Source organism: Alosa alosa, chromosome 7, assembly GCF_017589495.1.
Source record: "Alosa alosa isolate M-15738 ecotype Scorff River chromosome 7, AALO_Geno_1.1, whole genome shotgun sequence".
NCBI lineage: Eukaryota > Metazoa > Chordata > Actinopteri > Clupeiformes > Clupeidae > Alosa > Alosa alosa.
This window is the reverse complement of record NC_063195.1, coordinates 18,576,773-18,593,564: the sequence shown is the minus strand read 5'-3', so window position 1 is coordinate 18,593,564 and position 16,792 is coordinate 18,576,773. Positions and strand designations below refer to the sequence as shown.

The window sequence follows — 16,792 nt, the reverse complement described above, 5'->3', positions numbered from 1 at the left end:
GGTTATAGAAACTACTAATGCGTTTTGAACTTCTTGACTTGCCGTAGAATGTAGAGATCGTGGAACAAGGGCATGACGGGAAAACACGTGGAGAGATATGTGTTTTCATGCAGCTGACCCTGCTGAAGTGAGATTTCATCACTGGTTTCAAGCATTTATTTACATTATACTTTTAATGTAACCACAAAAGTCTGCGTGATTTAACAGGTACGTTTGTTTAATACGTTTGATTAAAAAAAGCTGTCTCTGGAGTGCGTATAGAAGTAACGTTAACGTTAATTTGCCTAGCTAAGTTCATGTTGTTGTTAGCTAACTCAGGTTACTAGAAAGAAAGCACACTTGTACTGTCAACTTAATGTTACAGGATAATTTATGGAAATATGAACGTTTTGATACAGGCATCAATCTTAAAGACTGTAAGGGCGCAATTATTATCTGGTACAGCTAAAGGGATTAGAGACATTGCCAGGACTAGCCTGACTGACTTTTATAGTAACCCTTGCTTGCTTTGTCGTGGCAGGTAACTTAGCAAGCACGAAAACAAAACCAGAGACATGGCTTCAAAGAAGAGCCAGGACGGCGACGACCGTTTTCTTAAGGTGAAGAAGGACCCTCGCTTTTGGGAGATGCCCGACAAGGAGCGCAAAATCAAGATTGATAAGCGGTTCCAGTCTATGTTCCACGACGACCGTTTCAAACTTAAATACACAGTCGACAAGCGCGGCAGACCCGTCAACCACACCTCGTCCGAGGACCTGAAGAAGTTCTACAAGCTGTCAGACTCGGATGTGTCCGACGCGGAGCTGGAGGAACAAGGAGGTAAGAAAAAGAAGAAGAAAAAGAAGGCACTCAAAGCTGAGTTGGAGGAGATCCAAGACGAAGAGGAGGAAAAAGACGAGGAGATATCAAAGAAAGACAAGAAAACAACTTCAAAACCGAAAGATACCCCACTCAAGACAGTGCAGCCAAAAAGAGGGGTGAAGGTCTACGAGGAAGGTAAGTTTTGGAAGTTAAGAGAGCGCACAAGGAGCATTGTGGTACATTTGCCTTTTAGTGTCTGAAAATAGAATTGTATGGGGTAATAGGTCTATTGCTATTGTTTGTTTAACCAGGTGAGGAAGAGGAGGCGCCAAGTGATGATGAAGAAGGAGACGATGAGGACGACGACGATGATGATGATGATGATGATAGTGTTGATATGGAGGAGGGTGTCTCAGAAGGTAGTGAGGAGGAAGTGGAGGGAGAAGAGGATGACGATGAAGAAGACGACGATGAAGACGTAGGTACCGAGTCTGAGGATGAGGAGAGCGAGAGTGACAGCGGCCCCGACTTGGCCAGAGGGAAAGGCAACGTGGAGACCAGCTCAGACGAGGACGATGAGGACGAGGTGGAGGACATGCTTCGTCGCGAGGCAGATGAGATTGTGCACGACTGGGGCGAGATGTGGAAGGACGCTCCTCGTGCTGATGAGGTGAGTGATGCGCCTTATGTTACACACACACACACACACACACACACACACACACACACACACTCACTCTTACTCACACACACTTACACACACCCATTAGGCTCCAAAGATTCGAAATGCAAGTTATAGCTGTTTTTAGCTGTGTTAAATCTGTTAATAGCTGTTTATAGCTGATATATAGGTAGAGGCATAAACTGCTTGTTTGAACCCACAGAAGAAGCTAGTAGCATTTACATTTAATGTGATACTGCCAGCAAAACTACATGTACACAGTATGCACACAAGTGGATCATCTTGGAATGTAAATACAGGAGTCTTAAAATAATGACTTTATACAGATGTCCCGGCGGCTGGCGGTGTGCAACATGAACTGGGACAGGATGAAGGCCAAAGACCTGCTGGCCCTCTTCAACTCCTTCAAACCTAAAGACGGCGTAATCTTCTCTGTCAAGGTAGAGTTTCTACGGAGCTCAGTGTGTAGCAGTGGTTTCACACACACACACACAAACACAAACACACACACACACACACACACACACACACACACACACACACACGATAACAGTACCCCTCTTGTGCCCCAGATCTACCCGTCTGAGTTTGGGAAAGAGAGGCTGCAGGCTGAGCAGACCCAGGGCCCTATGGAGCTTGCCGCTCTGCCTGACGACCTGGACGACAACGACACGGAAGAGAAGAGGTACAAGTTCATTAAGCGCTTCTTATGCGTTATGGTTTGTATAGTATTGTTTATTTTCATTAGGCTGTTGATTGATTGGTTTTTATTAATATTCTCCTTAATGTAGTCTTACCATGTTATTGTTATTATATTATTGATTGAATGGATATTGTTGTTTATTATTGCTATTCTCTTTAATGTAGTCTAATGAACATTTTAAATTGTTCCCTGTTAATATTAAGTATTAAATTGTTTTGTATTTGTGTGTTGCTTTGGACAAAGGCGTCTGCCAAATCCCATAACCATAACAATGGCAAAGCATCCACAAAATATAAAGCTATGTTAACGGATGATACTTCTGAATAGCTCTTGCATTTGTTTGTTTTTAGGGTTTACTCATGGTATGTTTAATTAGAGCCACTACGTCTGTACGTACGTGTATCATAGATAATGAGTCTGCGATTAACAATAACTGTGTGTGTCTGTGTTAATTGCATTTCAATCCCTTCGCGTTTGTCTGTTCCCTGGGGGCTGGTGCAGGCTGTACCGAGAGAAGATCAGGGACTACCAGTTCAAGCGTCTGCGCTACTACTACGCCGTGGTGGAGTGTGACTCGGTGAAAACGGCGGCGAAGATCTACGAGGAGTGTGACGGCTTCGAGTACGAGAGCAGTTGCTCCACCATGGACCTGCGGTGAGCAGAGAGAACCACGTCTCGTCCTTACCTACGCACACACACACACACACACACACACACACACACACACACACACACACACACACACCGCCACCACGCACCAGGGGATCAGTGAGAACCACATCTCGTCCTTACCTACGCGCAAACACACACACACACACACACACACACACACACACACACACACACACACACACACACCACCACGCACCCGGGGATCAGTGAGAACCACATCTCGTCTCCTACACCTTGAGGAGTTTGGGGAGAATTATATTTACCCTAAAGTCATGATTTACGTAAATAAACATACCGTATTCAATTTTCTCTGTTTGTTTGTGACCCCATAGTTTAAAGTCAGAAGTTGAAAGGCATTTGTTGGACTTTTAAGTTGTACCATTGAGAGATATTATGATTGTAAATATGGTGATAATCTGTTTATGTGTTTAGTGTTACTTTGCTCAGAAGGCTTGAGATGAATTTTTGAAACGTGTGTGTGGTTTTCATGTCTGTGATGTATATCTTAAATGTGTCTATTGCGCTGTTCAGGTTTATTCCAGATGACATGGCGTTTGAGGACGAGCCCACGGACTCCGCAGTGGACGTGGACCTGTCCAGCTACCAGCCCAAAGTCTTCAGCTCCACGGCCAGCACCACTGCTAAGGTGAGATCTGGAGACACGCATGCATGCACGCACGCACACACACTCCTACACGCGTCCTTTTTTATGTGTTTGTTATACTGTTTATGATTTTCTGTGGCCTGTCACACACACATATATATATTCACAAGTGGATTTATGTACAGGATTGATTTACATCAAATTTTGTGTGCATGTGGAATTAAGCTGGTATTTTAGTGATTAGTGCTGACGTATTATGAAGTGCATGGACTGAAGTGTGTGTGTGTGTGTGTGTGTGTGTGTGTGTGTGTGTGCGGGCAGGTGGAGCTGACGTGGGACGAGACGGACCATGATCGCGTCACGGCTTTCAGCAGGAACTTCAACAAAGACGAGCTGCTGGACATGGACTTCAAGGCTTACCTGGCATCCTCAAGCGAGGACGAGGAGGAAGATGAAGAGGGGAGGAGCAGGAGCAGGAGCAGATCGAAGTCATCCCAGAAGGTAAGCTGAACTGAGAGGGGCTGATGTGTAATATTGTTCAGTGGATACCGAATTATACACGAATCCAACATGTTTGCCATATGGGTGTGTTTTAATTGAAATAGAAATTGTTGAAATGATTGATGATCAAGCACTATCACTTCCACATGACGTACAATACTCCCCTCTGAAAGATGCTACAAGTCCGAAGAGATGAAACCACACATTTCAAAAATCAGCAATCAGACTCCTGAACACTAGAAAAAATTGATCTAAAGTTATTCATTTACTTTTTTTCTTTTTTTTTCTTTCTTTTCTTCTTTTATTGGATTTTATTTCTGTAACAAGAACTACCACTAACATTGTTGTATAAAGTATATCTGTCTATCTAATGCCAATGTCTCCCTCCCTAACCAAGTATCCCCTTCTGTGTATTCTCACAGCTCCGAAGCCGGCGGTAGAGATCAGTGAGCCGAAGCAGAAGAGGAAGAAGCCGAGTAAGGAGGACCAGATCGCCAAGTACAGGGAGCTGCTGCAGGGCATCCAGGACAAGGAGCGCAGTAAGGAGCGCGAGCGCGACATGGAGATGGAGATCACCTGGGTGCCAGGTGAGACTTTACCATGACCAGATGAGATGAACTGGGAGGGAGTTTTAAAGTTAACGTTGACTGATGCTTAGCGGACACTTTTATCCAAAATCGACAAGAACTCGATTTTGGGAATCTAACTTGGGTTGACCGATGCTCAGTTGACGATGTTATTATTACTGCTCTGCTGCGGTGAAGTATTGGTAGCACATCGAAAGGTCTGAAAGGCGCTTCCCTTGTGTGTTGGTGAAGGCTCCCATTCAAGACGTGTCCCCATCCGACAGTGTATCAAGTTCTGTGTATGTTGTCCTACCTTCTCTAGCTGTAAAAATGGTGAAGAAAGCTGACAATGATGTCATTGAATGTTTGGTTGGGCCAACAGAATGCAGCCAACACTAAGCTTTGCTTTAACGGTGTGACCATGGTGTTAAGGACGAGATGTTTCTGGAGTGTTACTAAAACGTTCCTCTCCTCAGGTCTGAAGGAGAAGACGGAGAAGCTGGTGAAGAAGAAGATGGAGGGGAAGGAGGAGCTGACGCCGTGGGAGGAGTTCCTGCAGAAGAAGAAGGACAAGAAGAGCGAGAAGAAGAAGAGAGCCAAACAGGTACACACACACACACACACACACACACAAGAAGATCGAGAAGAAGAAGAGAGCCAAACAGGTACACACACACACACACACACACACACACACACACACACGAGATCGAGAAGAAGAAGAGAGCCAAACAGGTACACACACACACACACACACACATGAAGATCGAGAAGAAGAAGAGAGCCAAACAGGTACACACACACACACACACACACACATACACACACGAAGATCGAGAAGAAGAAGAGAGCCAAACAGGTACACACACACACACACACACACACACACACACACACAAGAAGATCGAGAAGAAGAAGAGAGCCAAACAGGTACACACACACACACACACACACAAGAGGATCGAGAAGAAGAAGAGAGCCAAACAGGTACACACACACACACACACACACACACACACAAGAAGATCGAAAAGAAGAAGAGAGCCAAACAGGTACGACCAGAAGTATCTTATAAACCAGAATTTAGATTCAGTCATTTGTACCTTTTTTTTTTTATATCAGGAATGTTATGGAAAGAGCGCACGTGCGCGCACACACACACACACACTCACACACACACACTCCTCACACACTCACTCACTCACTCAGACACACTCACTCACTCAGACACACACACACACACACACACACATCTGGGTTTTACTGCACATGTTCCATCTTCACTTAATTGTGATATTTTGGGCAGTGCACTATGTTTTCCAGTGTATTCCAGAGGAACTAGTTCTCTTAGGGTAATAGTGAGACACACAAACACACATTAATCTTTCTTTTCTTCTCTTCCTCAGTCTGCCGAAGTGGCCATCAGTGATGACGAGCTTCCTGCTGACGTTGACTTCAATGACCCCTTCTTCTCTGAGGAGCTCGGCAACACCGGTAAGGGTCTTCCAATTCTTTGCATCTTTGTCTTGGGTAAGGATTTTTTATCACAAAGTATAGATATGACAAAATCTAGATATCACCAAATATAGAGAGAAAGTGATTATTCTGTCCTCTGGTTACTGCTGTGATGAAAGAACGCATAAATGTTTTCCATTACACAAAATGAAGTTTGAGACCTCTGAACTCTTCATTCTGATTGGTCCACAGCCCTGAAGAGTAAAGCCAAGGGCAAGAAGAACAAGAGGGAGGTGGAGGAGAAAACGCCAGAAGAGATGGAGGAGGCGGAGAGGCAGAAGGTGTGCGTGTGTGTGTGTGTGGTGTTCAGTGGCTACATGATGATATGAAGTGGCCTTGCAGTAATGTGCTAATGTCTGCATCATATATTTATGTATAGGAGTAGATATGATTGTTTGTGTGTTAAATATGCTTTTTCCTGAATGTTAAGGCATACCTGTGTGTGTGTGTGTGTGTGTGTGTGTGTGTGTGTGTGTGTGTGTGTGTGTTGTGTGTCCCTCAGGCTGAGATGGCTCTGCTGATGGATGACGATGAAGGCGAGCAGCACAAGCACTTCAACTACGACAAGATCGTGGAGGAGCAGAACCTGAGCAAGAAGAAGAAGAAGAAGCTCCTGAAGAGCAACACACCCCTGGAGGAGGATAACTTCCAGGTCAGACCCTTCACCACATCCACCAGCACCTCTTCCTCTCCCACCCTTCACCACCCACCCACCCTTCCTCTCCCACCTCCACTTCCACATCCCCTCTTCCTCCTCTTCCTCACCCACTCTTCACCACATCCTTCTCCCACCCTTCACCACCACATCCACCTCCACCTTCACCTCTTCCTTTCCCACCCATCCACCCTTCACCTCCTCTTCCTCACCCACCCACCCTTCACCACCTCCTCCTCCTCTCCCACCCACCCTTCACCACCACATCCACCCTTCACATTCACCTCTTCCTTTCCCACCCATCCACCCCATCCACCTCCTCCTCCTCTCCCACCCACCCTTCACCTCCTCCTCTTCCTCCACCCACCCACCTCCTCCTCTTCCTCCTCTTCCTCACCCACCCTTCACCACCACCTCCTCCTCCTCTCCCACCTACCCTTCACCACCACCACTTCCTCTCCCACCCTTCACCTCCACCACATCCACCACCTCCTCTCCCACCTACCCTTCACCACCACCACTTCCTCTTCCTCTCCCACCCTTCACCTCCTTCTCCTCCTCCTCTCCCACCCTTCACCACCTCCACATCCACCTTCCTCTGCAGTGCCCTCTTTGTCTCTCTTCTCTTTTTAGTATTGTGTTTGATTTTGATCACTGGGTAAATAGTCAGATGGATTTTTAATGAAAGGACTTGAAAGTGTCAAATGTTGAGCAGAAGTTTTGAAATTTCACTAAGCTTGGGCCTTGAGAATGCAAGGTCAATTTCTATAAGCTTGGGCCTTAAAAATGCAGGAAAACTGTTCTGGTCTGTTTATGCTTCTCATGTTGCCGTTAAGCCATCACGTTTCATTTCACTTTTACCTCCAGGAAACCTCTCACACTTTTGAACTTTTTCCTTAAACGTTATGATGTGATCATATAATTAGACAGAATGGACATCCTATCCTCAGCAATGGTACAATCTATGTCCTGAAGACTAAATTGTCTGATGAGGGCATTGATAACTGATGTAGTTGGATTTAGTTGTTCCATAATGCTTCAGTAAATAATGGGCATAAAGCAGGGGAGTTCACATTGCGCTGAGCTCGTTGGCAGGCACATCAAAAATCTTTGGGACATTGCCTCTACCAAGAGCAACCTAGTGGCGAGCGCAGTGCATGCCACGCATTGCGTTTGTCCACTTATTGGCATACATTATAATGAGCATCATTTAGGGATCCTAGTAAAACAGTCAGCACTGGAAGGTACACCAAAGTGTTGCTATGCCAACGCCCATTCTACTCCTTCCTTCAATTTTGTGTTCATTCCACTTACCTTCCTCGTTCTCTCCTTTTCACAGGTTGACCTGAAGGACCCTCGGTTCGACGCCATGTTCACATCTCACCTGTACAACCTGGACCCGTCAGACCCCGGCTTCAAGAAGACCAAAGCCTCGCAGAGCATCGTGGCGGAGAAGCAGCGTCGCCGAGAGGAGAAGGAGCGGAGGCAGGAACAGGAAATGGCTACCAAGAAACAGGAAGTGGACAGGGACGGGTCGACGTCGACGTCCAAGAGGAAAGAGGTGGACCCCAATCTGTCTTTGCTTATCAAGAACATCAAGAACAAGACGGAACAGTTCCAGGCCCGCAAGAAGCAGAAGATGTCTTAAAAGGTTCTGGAACAGCTCCAGGCCAGCAAAAAGCGGATGTCGTCTTAGAACGTTCTGGAACAGTGTCCTTAGAACGTTCTGGAACAGTTCCAGGCCCGCAAGAAGCAGAAGATGTCTTGAAACGTTCTGGTTTTGGAAGGTGGGAAACCACCTGCTTGATTTGGGGGGTTACTGCTCTCATTTCTTTGCATCATGTAACCTACGGACTGATGCACGATATAACCGCAAAAGCATCCCATAATTTACACACACACACGTGTGTGTATCATGACTTATGATATCTGCTGCCTGGAACACCATTTTATTTTTGGATTCGGGATTATCTATATAAACTTTTACTGTTTTGAGACTTAAGATTTGTCTTCATTCCATCTATCCATCATTATTAAAAGAGGATTCAGAAAAGAAGTCACTTTCACAGAAACACTGTTAAACGTTTTTTATTGTTCTATTTTGATACCAATGCACACATTCATGAGTCTGTTGGCACTTGCACACAGGGAGAGAGAGTAATGGCAGGTATGTATGACAGGCACGTCGAGCACTGGAATCTCACAGGTGGTCTAACTGCCCTTAGAGCACCTACCACAGGCCAGTCAGATTCATCAACAAACAAACAAACAAATAAACAAACATGTAGAATAAGTGTTGTTAAAATAAACAAACCCATTACTTTATAAAAGGGCAGTTCTGTACAGTTAGTGCAACATGGTGTATCAGAGAGTCGCTGTCTTTTATCGGATAGGTTCCTCTGCAGCACCAAGATGGAGTACTTCTACATACATTGCACACAGCACACTCTTACGGCTTACACAGTTGCGTTCCATTAACACGTGCCAGTGGGTGTTCCTGCCGTATAACCGTAATTTCATTGGTTGGTGCCGTCTGTTAAATTACTCATAATTTCATTGGCTGATGCCGTCCGTCGATGCAACAAAAGTTGACCTCAACGCGAGAGACGGGAGCAACGCAACACAACGGACCCGCAATTCAGTTCGGCAACGGATGACGTAAGCCCATGTAAAAGTGGATGGGATGTGTCTCCAGCACTGCAACGCACGCAACTGTGTGTGGGAGCCGTTACTCTCTCCTTGAGCATGGGGCTTCACTGACTGCAAGGCTGAGGTGAGCTGAACTCTACTGGAGAACCACGGCTCGAAGGGAACGATAGTGTTGTTCTAGCAGCAGTTCTATTTAACAACACTACCAGCTACATTGGATGTGGCTTCACTCACTGACCAGGTGTGAATTTCTTGAGGTAACTGATGCTGAAGCAAGCAAGCAGGCAGAGCTTGAGTTACTTGAGCTGGCCATCTCTTGCAAAGTTTTTTTTTTTTTTTTTTTTCCGTTCTCTTTGGAACTTCATTGGATTCTATGAAGAATTCTGATGCTGTAGAACATGTCTAGACCAACTGCACAGCACCATTTTCACTATCATATTCATGTGAATTCTATCCATTTAGTATTCATTTGACCTTTAGATGCTGTTATTAGGCAGTGAAAAATATAAACAAATGTGAAGAAATCATCAGAAACAGCATATAAATGCAAATGTATATGAGGTTCCAAAAAGTGAAAAGATAGTTGGTCTAGCAGCATGTCTACAGCAACACTATCAGCTAGGGATGTAACGATACCCTCAACTCGCAATGCGATACGATTCACGATTTCAAGTTCACGATGCGATTTTCTAACGATTTGTTTTGTTAAATTAGTTACAGTCAGTGTTTCCCGCAGGAAATAGGTTAGTTAAGGTGTCGAATTTTCACAATGCATCGCTACATCCCTACTACCGCTATATTTGAAGAATGTAGTCAGTGTTAAGCCCTGTGCTCTGTCTGTAGGAGTGTGGACGCCATCTTGTTAGTGTCTAAACCACTAGCATCTCTGCTAATGCTGTGTCTTCTACTGTTGGCTCAGAACTTTTATGTAATCTTCATATTGGCACAGATTTTCATGACGACACAAAATAGAAAAGTTAGTTTAAATCACAGTAATATTGTGAATACATATAAATATTACCACTTTTGTTTGGCAAATTTCGTTTCTTTTTCAGAAACATAAAAATTGTGCTAGTAATGTAGTTACCTATAAAATAGTCTTAGAATTACTGGAAACATCATCCAGAAAAAAAAACTCATTGTCGTTACGCAGTTATAGCTTGTACACAACTACTTATATCAACACATGAGACCATCGTTATAATAATAGCTTAATAGAATATTAATAATAAAACAAAAAAAAACATACATGTTTTTGGGATAGTGAATCCTGCCCCAGGTAAGACATTGAAACGTAGCTAGTTGTAAACTTTGAAAGACCATAGTCTGAAAAGAAACATCAGTGCTTATCTTTTCACACAAAAGTGACTACCATGGAAATTACCTCCATCACAGTAGTGATGAACCTAGAAGTTCAAGAAAATCAAAACTTTGTAAGGAATGTTTAAGTTAGCCTGACGAGCCAGACCCACATTAAAATGTAGGGTCTGGGCACTCACCGTTCACAGTGCTCAGTCCGAGGGGCGGGATAATCAGTTGTCTTTCAAATTCCCTCTGCACTAATGGGACAGCTGCAGCTTATAGTCCCATCGCTTCCCACCAGCTGAGCTAGTTGGCTAGTTCAAACGCTTGCCAACTTAATAAAAAGCTTTAACTTCGGTCACACTGTTCGCCAACAGCAACATCCATCTTATTTGTTTTCAAGTAGCAGGGAATTCAAGCCAAACCGTTGCAACTCTGCCATCAATCATTATGTTAAGCCCACCTAACGACTCTATACACGATTTTATTGGCCTGATTGAGTTTCGATTATGGAGCTCACAAGCCAACGGAAAGTTGCTAGACTAGCCCTGGCTGCCGCTAGGGGCGCGTCTAGATTTCTAGGCTATGTTTAAGTGTGTTTGAGAGGGAAACTACTAACTGTATTTCTCGGACCATACAGATGGAAAAGTGGGACCAGTGAGCTAACAAAACAAAAACAAACACAGGACATCTTAACTACAACGCTTTCTGTACATCGCACACTGTAGGAGTCACACAGCTATTGAATGAGTTTGATTGACAAATGCTGCATGACCTTTTTTTCTATCCATATGTCTTGGACCCCTTTCCCTGTTCCCAACCCCCCACCATCATCATCATCATCACCACCACCACCTTCCTCAGTATCAAGCGTAGAATATGAGCTCCGGGATCTGTCCGCCCTGCACGCCGGTTCCGTTGGTGCTGTCGGACGAGCACTGGAACTGGAAGGTCACCTTGCCGCACTGCACCTCGGTCATGCCCTCCTGGCCGAAGTAACTGAGCTCGTTCCCGTCCAGCACCACGCTGGCAGTGTGGAACGTGTCCGGTTCTATCTGCACCGGGTGCTCGAACCACACGGGGAACGTGTTGCTCGAGCCGTCCGAGAAGTACTTGGCCACGCTGACGCCGAGCGTGGCGCCCTGCCGCTTGAGCTCGATGCGCGCGCTGTACTCGGCCGACCCGCAGCTCGACCCGTACAGTCCGAAGCCGGCGACGAAGACGCGGCGGTCGACGGCGAACTGGATGCTGTCGCAGCGGCCGCGGTAGCGCCACTGGTTGCTGCGGTAGGCGCACGACTGGAAGCGGTGGCAGCGTTGCGGCGCCAGCCCGGCGCGAGGCTCGCGCACGAATCGCAGCGCAGGCTTGCGCGCCGCCGTGTGCCACAGGAACACGTCGTTGGTCTCGGCCAGTGTCAGCAGGCCCGACTGCGCCGGCCCGTTGGCGAACTCGTCCAGAGGCATGGCCGGCACGCGGATCAGGTAGAGCGCCTTGCCCAGCGCCTCGCGCTTGTTGTCCGTGTTTCGACCACCCCCGCTTCGCCGCACTCGGGCGGCCCAGCGAAGGCCGTCAACACGGGCCGTCTCCTTGGCGTTGAGCGTCTCGCGCCGCAGGATGCTCTCCAGCGTGGGCGCGTCAATGTCGCAGAAGCCGTCCGAGCGCAGTGCCAGCTCGGCCTGCGCGTCGATCACCTCCCAGCAGCGCTGCGTCAGCTCCGGCTCCTCGAACAGGCAGCTCTGCGACAGCAGCACACAGGCGTTGCGCGCGCTCAGCGACGTCTCCAGGAACGCGACGCAGGCGCGCGCCAGGTGCGGCACGATGTACTTCTTGGCGGCGTACAGCGTGGCCAGCACCGTGTCGGCGCACAGGTCGATCTCGTCACAGTAGATGTACCTGAAGGAGAGCAGGAACGGAGGACAGTCAGTGTCAGAATCGTCCAGTAACACTATATTAGCATTGCCCAATAACACTATATTAGCATTGCCCAGTAACACTATATTAGCATTGCCCAGTAACACTACATTAGCATTGCCCAGTGAAACTATATTAGCATTGCCCAGTAACACTATATTAGGATTGCCCAATAACACTATATTAGCATTGCCCAGTGAAACTATATTAGCATTGCCCAGTAACACTATATTAGGATTGCCCAATAACACTATATTAGCATTGCCCAGTAACACTACATTAGCATGCACAGTAACACTATATTAGCATTGCCCAATAACACTACATTAGCATTGCCCAGTAACACTATATTAGGATTGCCCAATAACACTATATTAGCATTGCCCAGTGAAACTATATTAGCATTGCCCAGTAACACTACATTAGCATGCACAGTAACACTATATTAGCATTGCCCAATAACACTATCTTAGCATTGCCCAGTAACACTACATTAGCATTGCCCAGTGAAACTATATTAGCATTGCCCAGTAACACTATATTAGGATTGCCCAATAACACTATATTAGCATTGCCCAGTAACACTACATTAGCATGCACAGTAACACTATATTAGCATTGCCCAGTGACACTAGATCAGGATTGCCCAATAACACTATATTAGCATTGCCCAGTGACACTGTATTAGGATTGCCCAGTGACACTTTATTAAGATTGCCCAGTGACACTATATTAGGATCATCCAGAAGAGGTGTAAAAGTCCAGCTTCAGAAAGTAAAAGTCCTGCAACACTCTAACCATTCACTTAAAAAAAAACTTCAAAACTTAAAGGAATTATCCGGAGTAAAATGCACTTTAGATCGATTTACGGTTGATTGGGAGTACATACGTTGAGTTGACATCCAAATCATGTCACCTCTTCTACAGTTCCAAACAACATTGCACTTACGTGGTAGTGAGTAGAGGGTCCCTAAAGCCAAACCGAAGTTGTTGGTTTTTTTTAAACGGCTAATTTAAATTGTGAATTTCCAGAGCACACTTGGCAATTGACTCCTACAGCAGCAAAGATGGCAACATTTCCGGAAAGGTACTGGCTTGATGAAATTCATTCTGGACTCTCTATCTGACCACATAAAGACCTCGGGATACTTCGGTTTGGCTTTAGGGACCCTCTACTCCGAATGACATGATTTGGATGTCAACTCAACGTATGTACTCCCAATCATCCGTAAATCGAAGTGCATTTGACTCCGGATAATTCCTATAACTAAAAAAAAAAAAGTATCTATCTATCTAATCAGCTGATTCTGATTAGCACAACTCTTAAACCAGGTAGATCAGCTAATTAGTGAAATCACCTGTGTTAAGTCCACAGGTAGAACCAATACATGGCAGGACTTTTACTTTCTGGAGCCGGACTTTCACATCTCTGTCGTCCAGTAACACTACATTAGGATCATCCACCTACAGGAACTTTATAGATGATTTTTCGAAATTCAAGCTCAGCCTTAATTGTTCACTGTACATCAGCTAAACTCAGACAAACTGTAGTAAATAGTGTGTCAGTAAACATACATTTTGTATATTTATAAATTTGTTTGTATAAATCTGAGCATCTGTAGATAGTCTAAAGGGGACTTTCCACAAAAAGTGTGTGACCGTCTCACTTGGGCAGCATATCTGCACAAATCAGACAGATCATCCCGTCGCATAAACTTCACTACATGCACAAGCTTTACTGGTTTCACTGACTTTACCTCCATCAGTTATTCACATCCGTTATTACCAGGGCTCCGAACCGGTTCAAGGACCGAAAACGAACGGAATTTTACGAGGAGCGGAAACAGAAACAAAAACAAAATGGTCTTCAACTGTTCGGAACAGAAACGTTATTCTGAAATCCACAAAACCGGTTAATAACGTTTTTTTTTTCATTCTCTATATATTTTATAACATTTCACAAAAGCATATCCTAAGTGTTCTACTCGTTTGATTGTAGGCGAACAGCCTAATAATTTGATTTATGCAGTTTAAAAAAAACAACAACGAATAAATGGACCTTTGGTCCAAATGTGTATATTTTGTCTTGCTGTTGTAATGTAACCTATCCGTCTGCCACTTCGGATCTTAGGCCAGCTCGTAGCGTAGGCTACTGAAACTGATTTGGAAATTGTTTGTAGCCTATGCGTAATAGCCTATTTTGCCTGTCCGCCTTGTTTTAAAGTCGGGATTTGAAATGTTTAGCGCAATTATAGCCTATGCTATGTAGAAGAGTTAAGCGGGAAATTTGAGATAGGCCTTGTCGGCAACAGACAGGTTAGTTTATAAACAGGGTTGGAATTATGGCGCCAAGCCTTTGAAGATCTCCATATGGATAAAACTTAGGCTACAACCAGGTAAGGAGTTTAGCACGTATCCAGAAATATTTTTGATAAGAAATTATTTATAGGCATAGGTTAGGCCTACAGTAAGTCTGTAGGCTAGGCTATGGGATGGATAGCCCATCTGAATGTTTTTGGATGCCGCCTGTGATTTATTATTTTTGGGCATAGCTACGGTATAGGCTAAATCAAGGGGAAATAATGGGTACATATATTCTAAGGTAAAGTCCACAAAAATAGACTTGATAGGCCCGCCAAACACTGCCGAAACTTTAAGAAGCGAGCGATATTTTTGCGTTCGAATCGGTTCAGGACCCGATATGTTGGTGGCGGAGGCAGCTTACCAAAAAAAAGCGTTAAACATAGGCCTATCTGAACCGTTCGGAACGAAACGTTTGAAAAATAATTTAGTTTTCAAGCCCTGGTTATTACATGCATGTAATGCAATGTGGAAACAAGATATGAAAAGGGAAGACCCTCTGTAGAATAGCCAGCTATAAGGAGGTAGAATTTGGTTTACAGGAAGCTGGGGTTTGGTATACAGGGTCTACAACATTGAATGGTCAATGACCGTAGCACAGGAAGTCAGGTTTGGCTAACAGGAAATGACCACTTGGTGGACAGGATGTGAGCTAAATGTGTGTGTGTGCGCACGTCTTACTTTAGCATGGCCAGGAAGGAAGGAGGCTCCACATCTGGGATGCGGATCTCGTCCTTGTCCTCGGCCAGCTCCCCGTAGAACATGGCGTGGAACACGGAACTCCCGACCGCCAGAACATACTGTCACGCAGCAGTGGAGAAGAGCATCTTTACCACAGTGCCATTTCAATCAAATGACATGTCATGGACACACACATAGAACAAGTACACACTCTGACATGTGCATCTTACCCTACACACACACACACACACACACACACAAACACATGCACGTACTGTAAAGTAAATTAGATGGGCTGCAACTGATTGCTTTCATAGTCGATTAATCTGTTGATTATTTTTCCGATTAATCCATTACTTTTTTGATCGATAACATATCAGAAAATGGTGATAAAATGCCAATCGGTGTTTCTAAAACCTCAAAAAACGAATTACCAAAATAGTTGGAAATTAATTAAATGGTTGATTACTAATTAATTAATTAATTAATATATTGTTAGGAGCCCTAGTTCTAACTTATGGAAAGTAAATAACAAGCAGGAACACAGACAGACACCCACTTACTTTGTGTCCCGGTACTCTTTGAGTGCCCCCTGGTGGACCCACCACGAAGTGCACGTCGGCCATCTGTTCATTGTTGAACATAACGGAATTCCTGCAGACCAGAACCACAAAGCAACAATGACGGCATTATGCTCCCTCTGCATCATTGTTACCATCAGGGCAAACACACTGGCACGCCATGCAGCCTGGCACTTTGCTCACCGTGCCAACCGTGACTAAGGCAACGAACAACCAGCCTAAAACACCTTTGTAGTTGTGGCCATTTAGTTATCGGAAATTAAGTGTAAAGATCAGAGATAATTAGTAGCAACAGCAGCAACATAAAGGACAATAAGTACTAGTTTCCCAGTACAACAGACAAAAAGAGACAGAGCTCAAGTATCTCTCACTGGAACACAGCATTGTGTTAGCAAGGCCACTATCAAAAGGGCAAGACAAAGATGCACTGATCTGGCTCATCTCTTTCAGGAAACATGGAAAGACACCATTTAATATAGCTGCCTGAACACACAACACCTATTGCTGTTATTGTTGTGTGAAATTGTGTGAACAGGGGGGGTATTCCAAGTACGTGATTTAGTGACAAACCTAGGTAAGTTAACTTAGAGTAAGAGCTAAACCTCCTA

General features: G+C 44.9%; 2 protein-coding genes across 2 annotated transcripts; one reads left to right on the top strand and one right to left on the bottom strand.

Moving 5' to 3' along the window:
* The first annotated feature begins 87 nt into the window (after positions 1 to 87).
* Positions 88 to 4,529, top strand: LOC125298035 (ESF1 homolog). Its single transcript, XM_048248679.1, has 9 exons — positions 88 to 207; positions 521 to 996; positions 1,113 to 1,471; positions 1,810 to 1,923; positions 2,056 to 2,168; positions 2,688 to 2,840; positions 3,390 to 3,504; positions 3,784 to 3,963; positions 4,386 to 4,529. The coding sequence occupies exons 2-9, from the start codon at positions 555 to 557 to the stop codon at positions 4,401 to 4,403; spliced, it is 1,494 nt and encodes a 497-aa protein (XP_048104636.1). The 5' UTR covers positions 88 to 207; positions 521 to 554; the 3' UTR covers positions 4,404 to 4,529.
* A 6,606-nt stretch (positions 4,530 to 11,135) lies between these two features.
* On the bottom strand, positions 11,136 to 16,257 carry LOC125298036 (BTB/POZ domain-containing protein 3-like; the record flags this gene model as incomplete). The annotated part of the gene is given in 3 exon segments (XM_048248680.1): positions 11,136 to 12,543; positions 15,604 to 15,722; positions 16,167 to 16,257. Coding segments are annotated over 3 exon segments (1,237 nt in total), but the record flags the coding sequence as incomplete, so codon positions are not given.
* Positions 16,258 to 16,792: the final 535 nt, after the last annotated feature.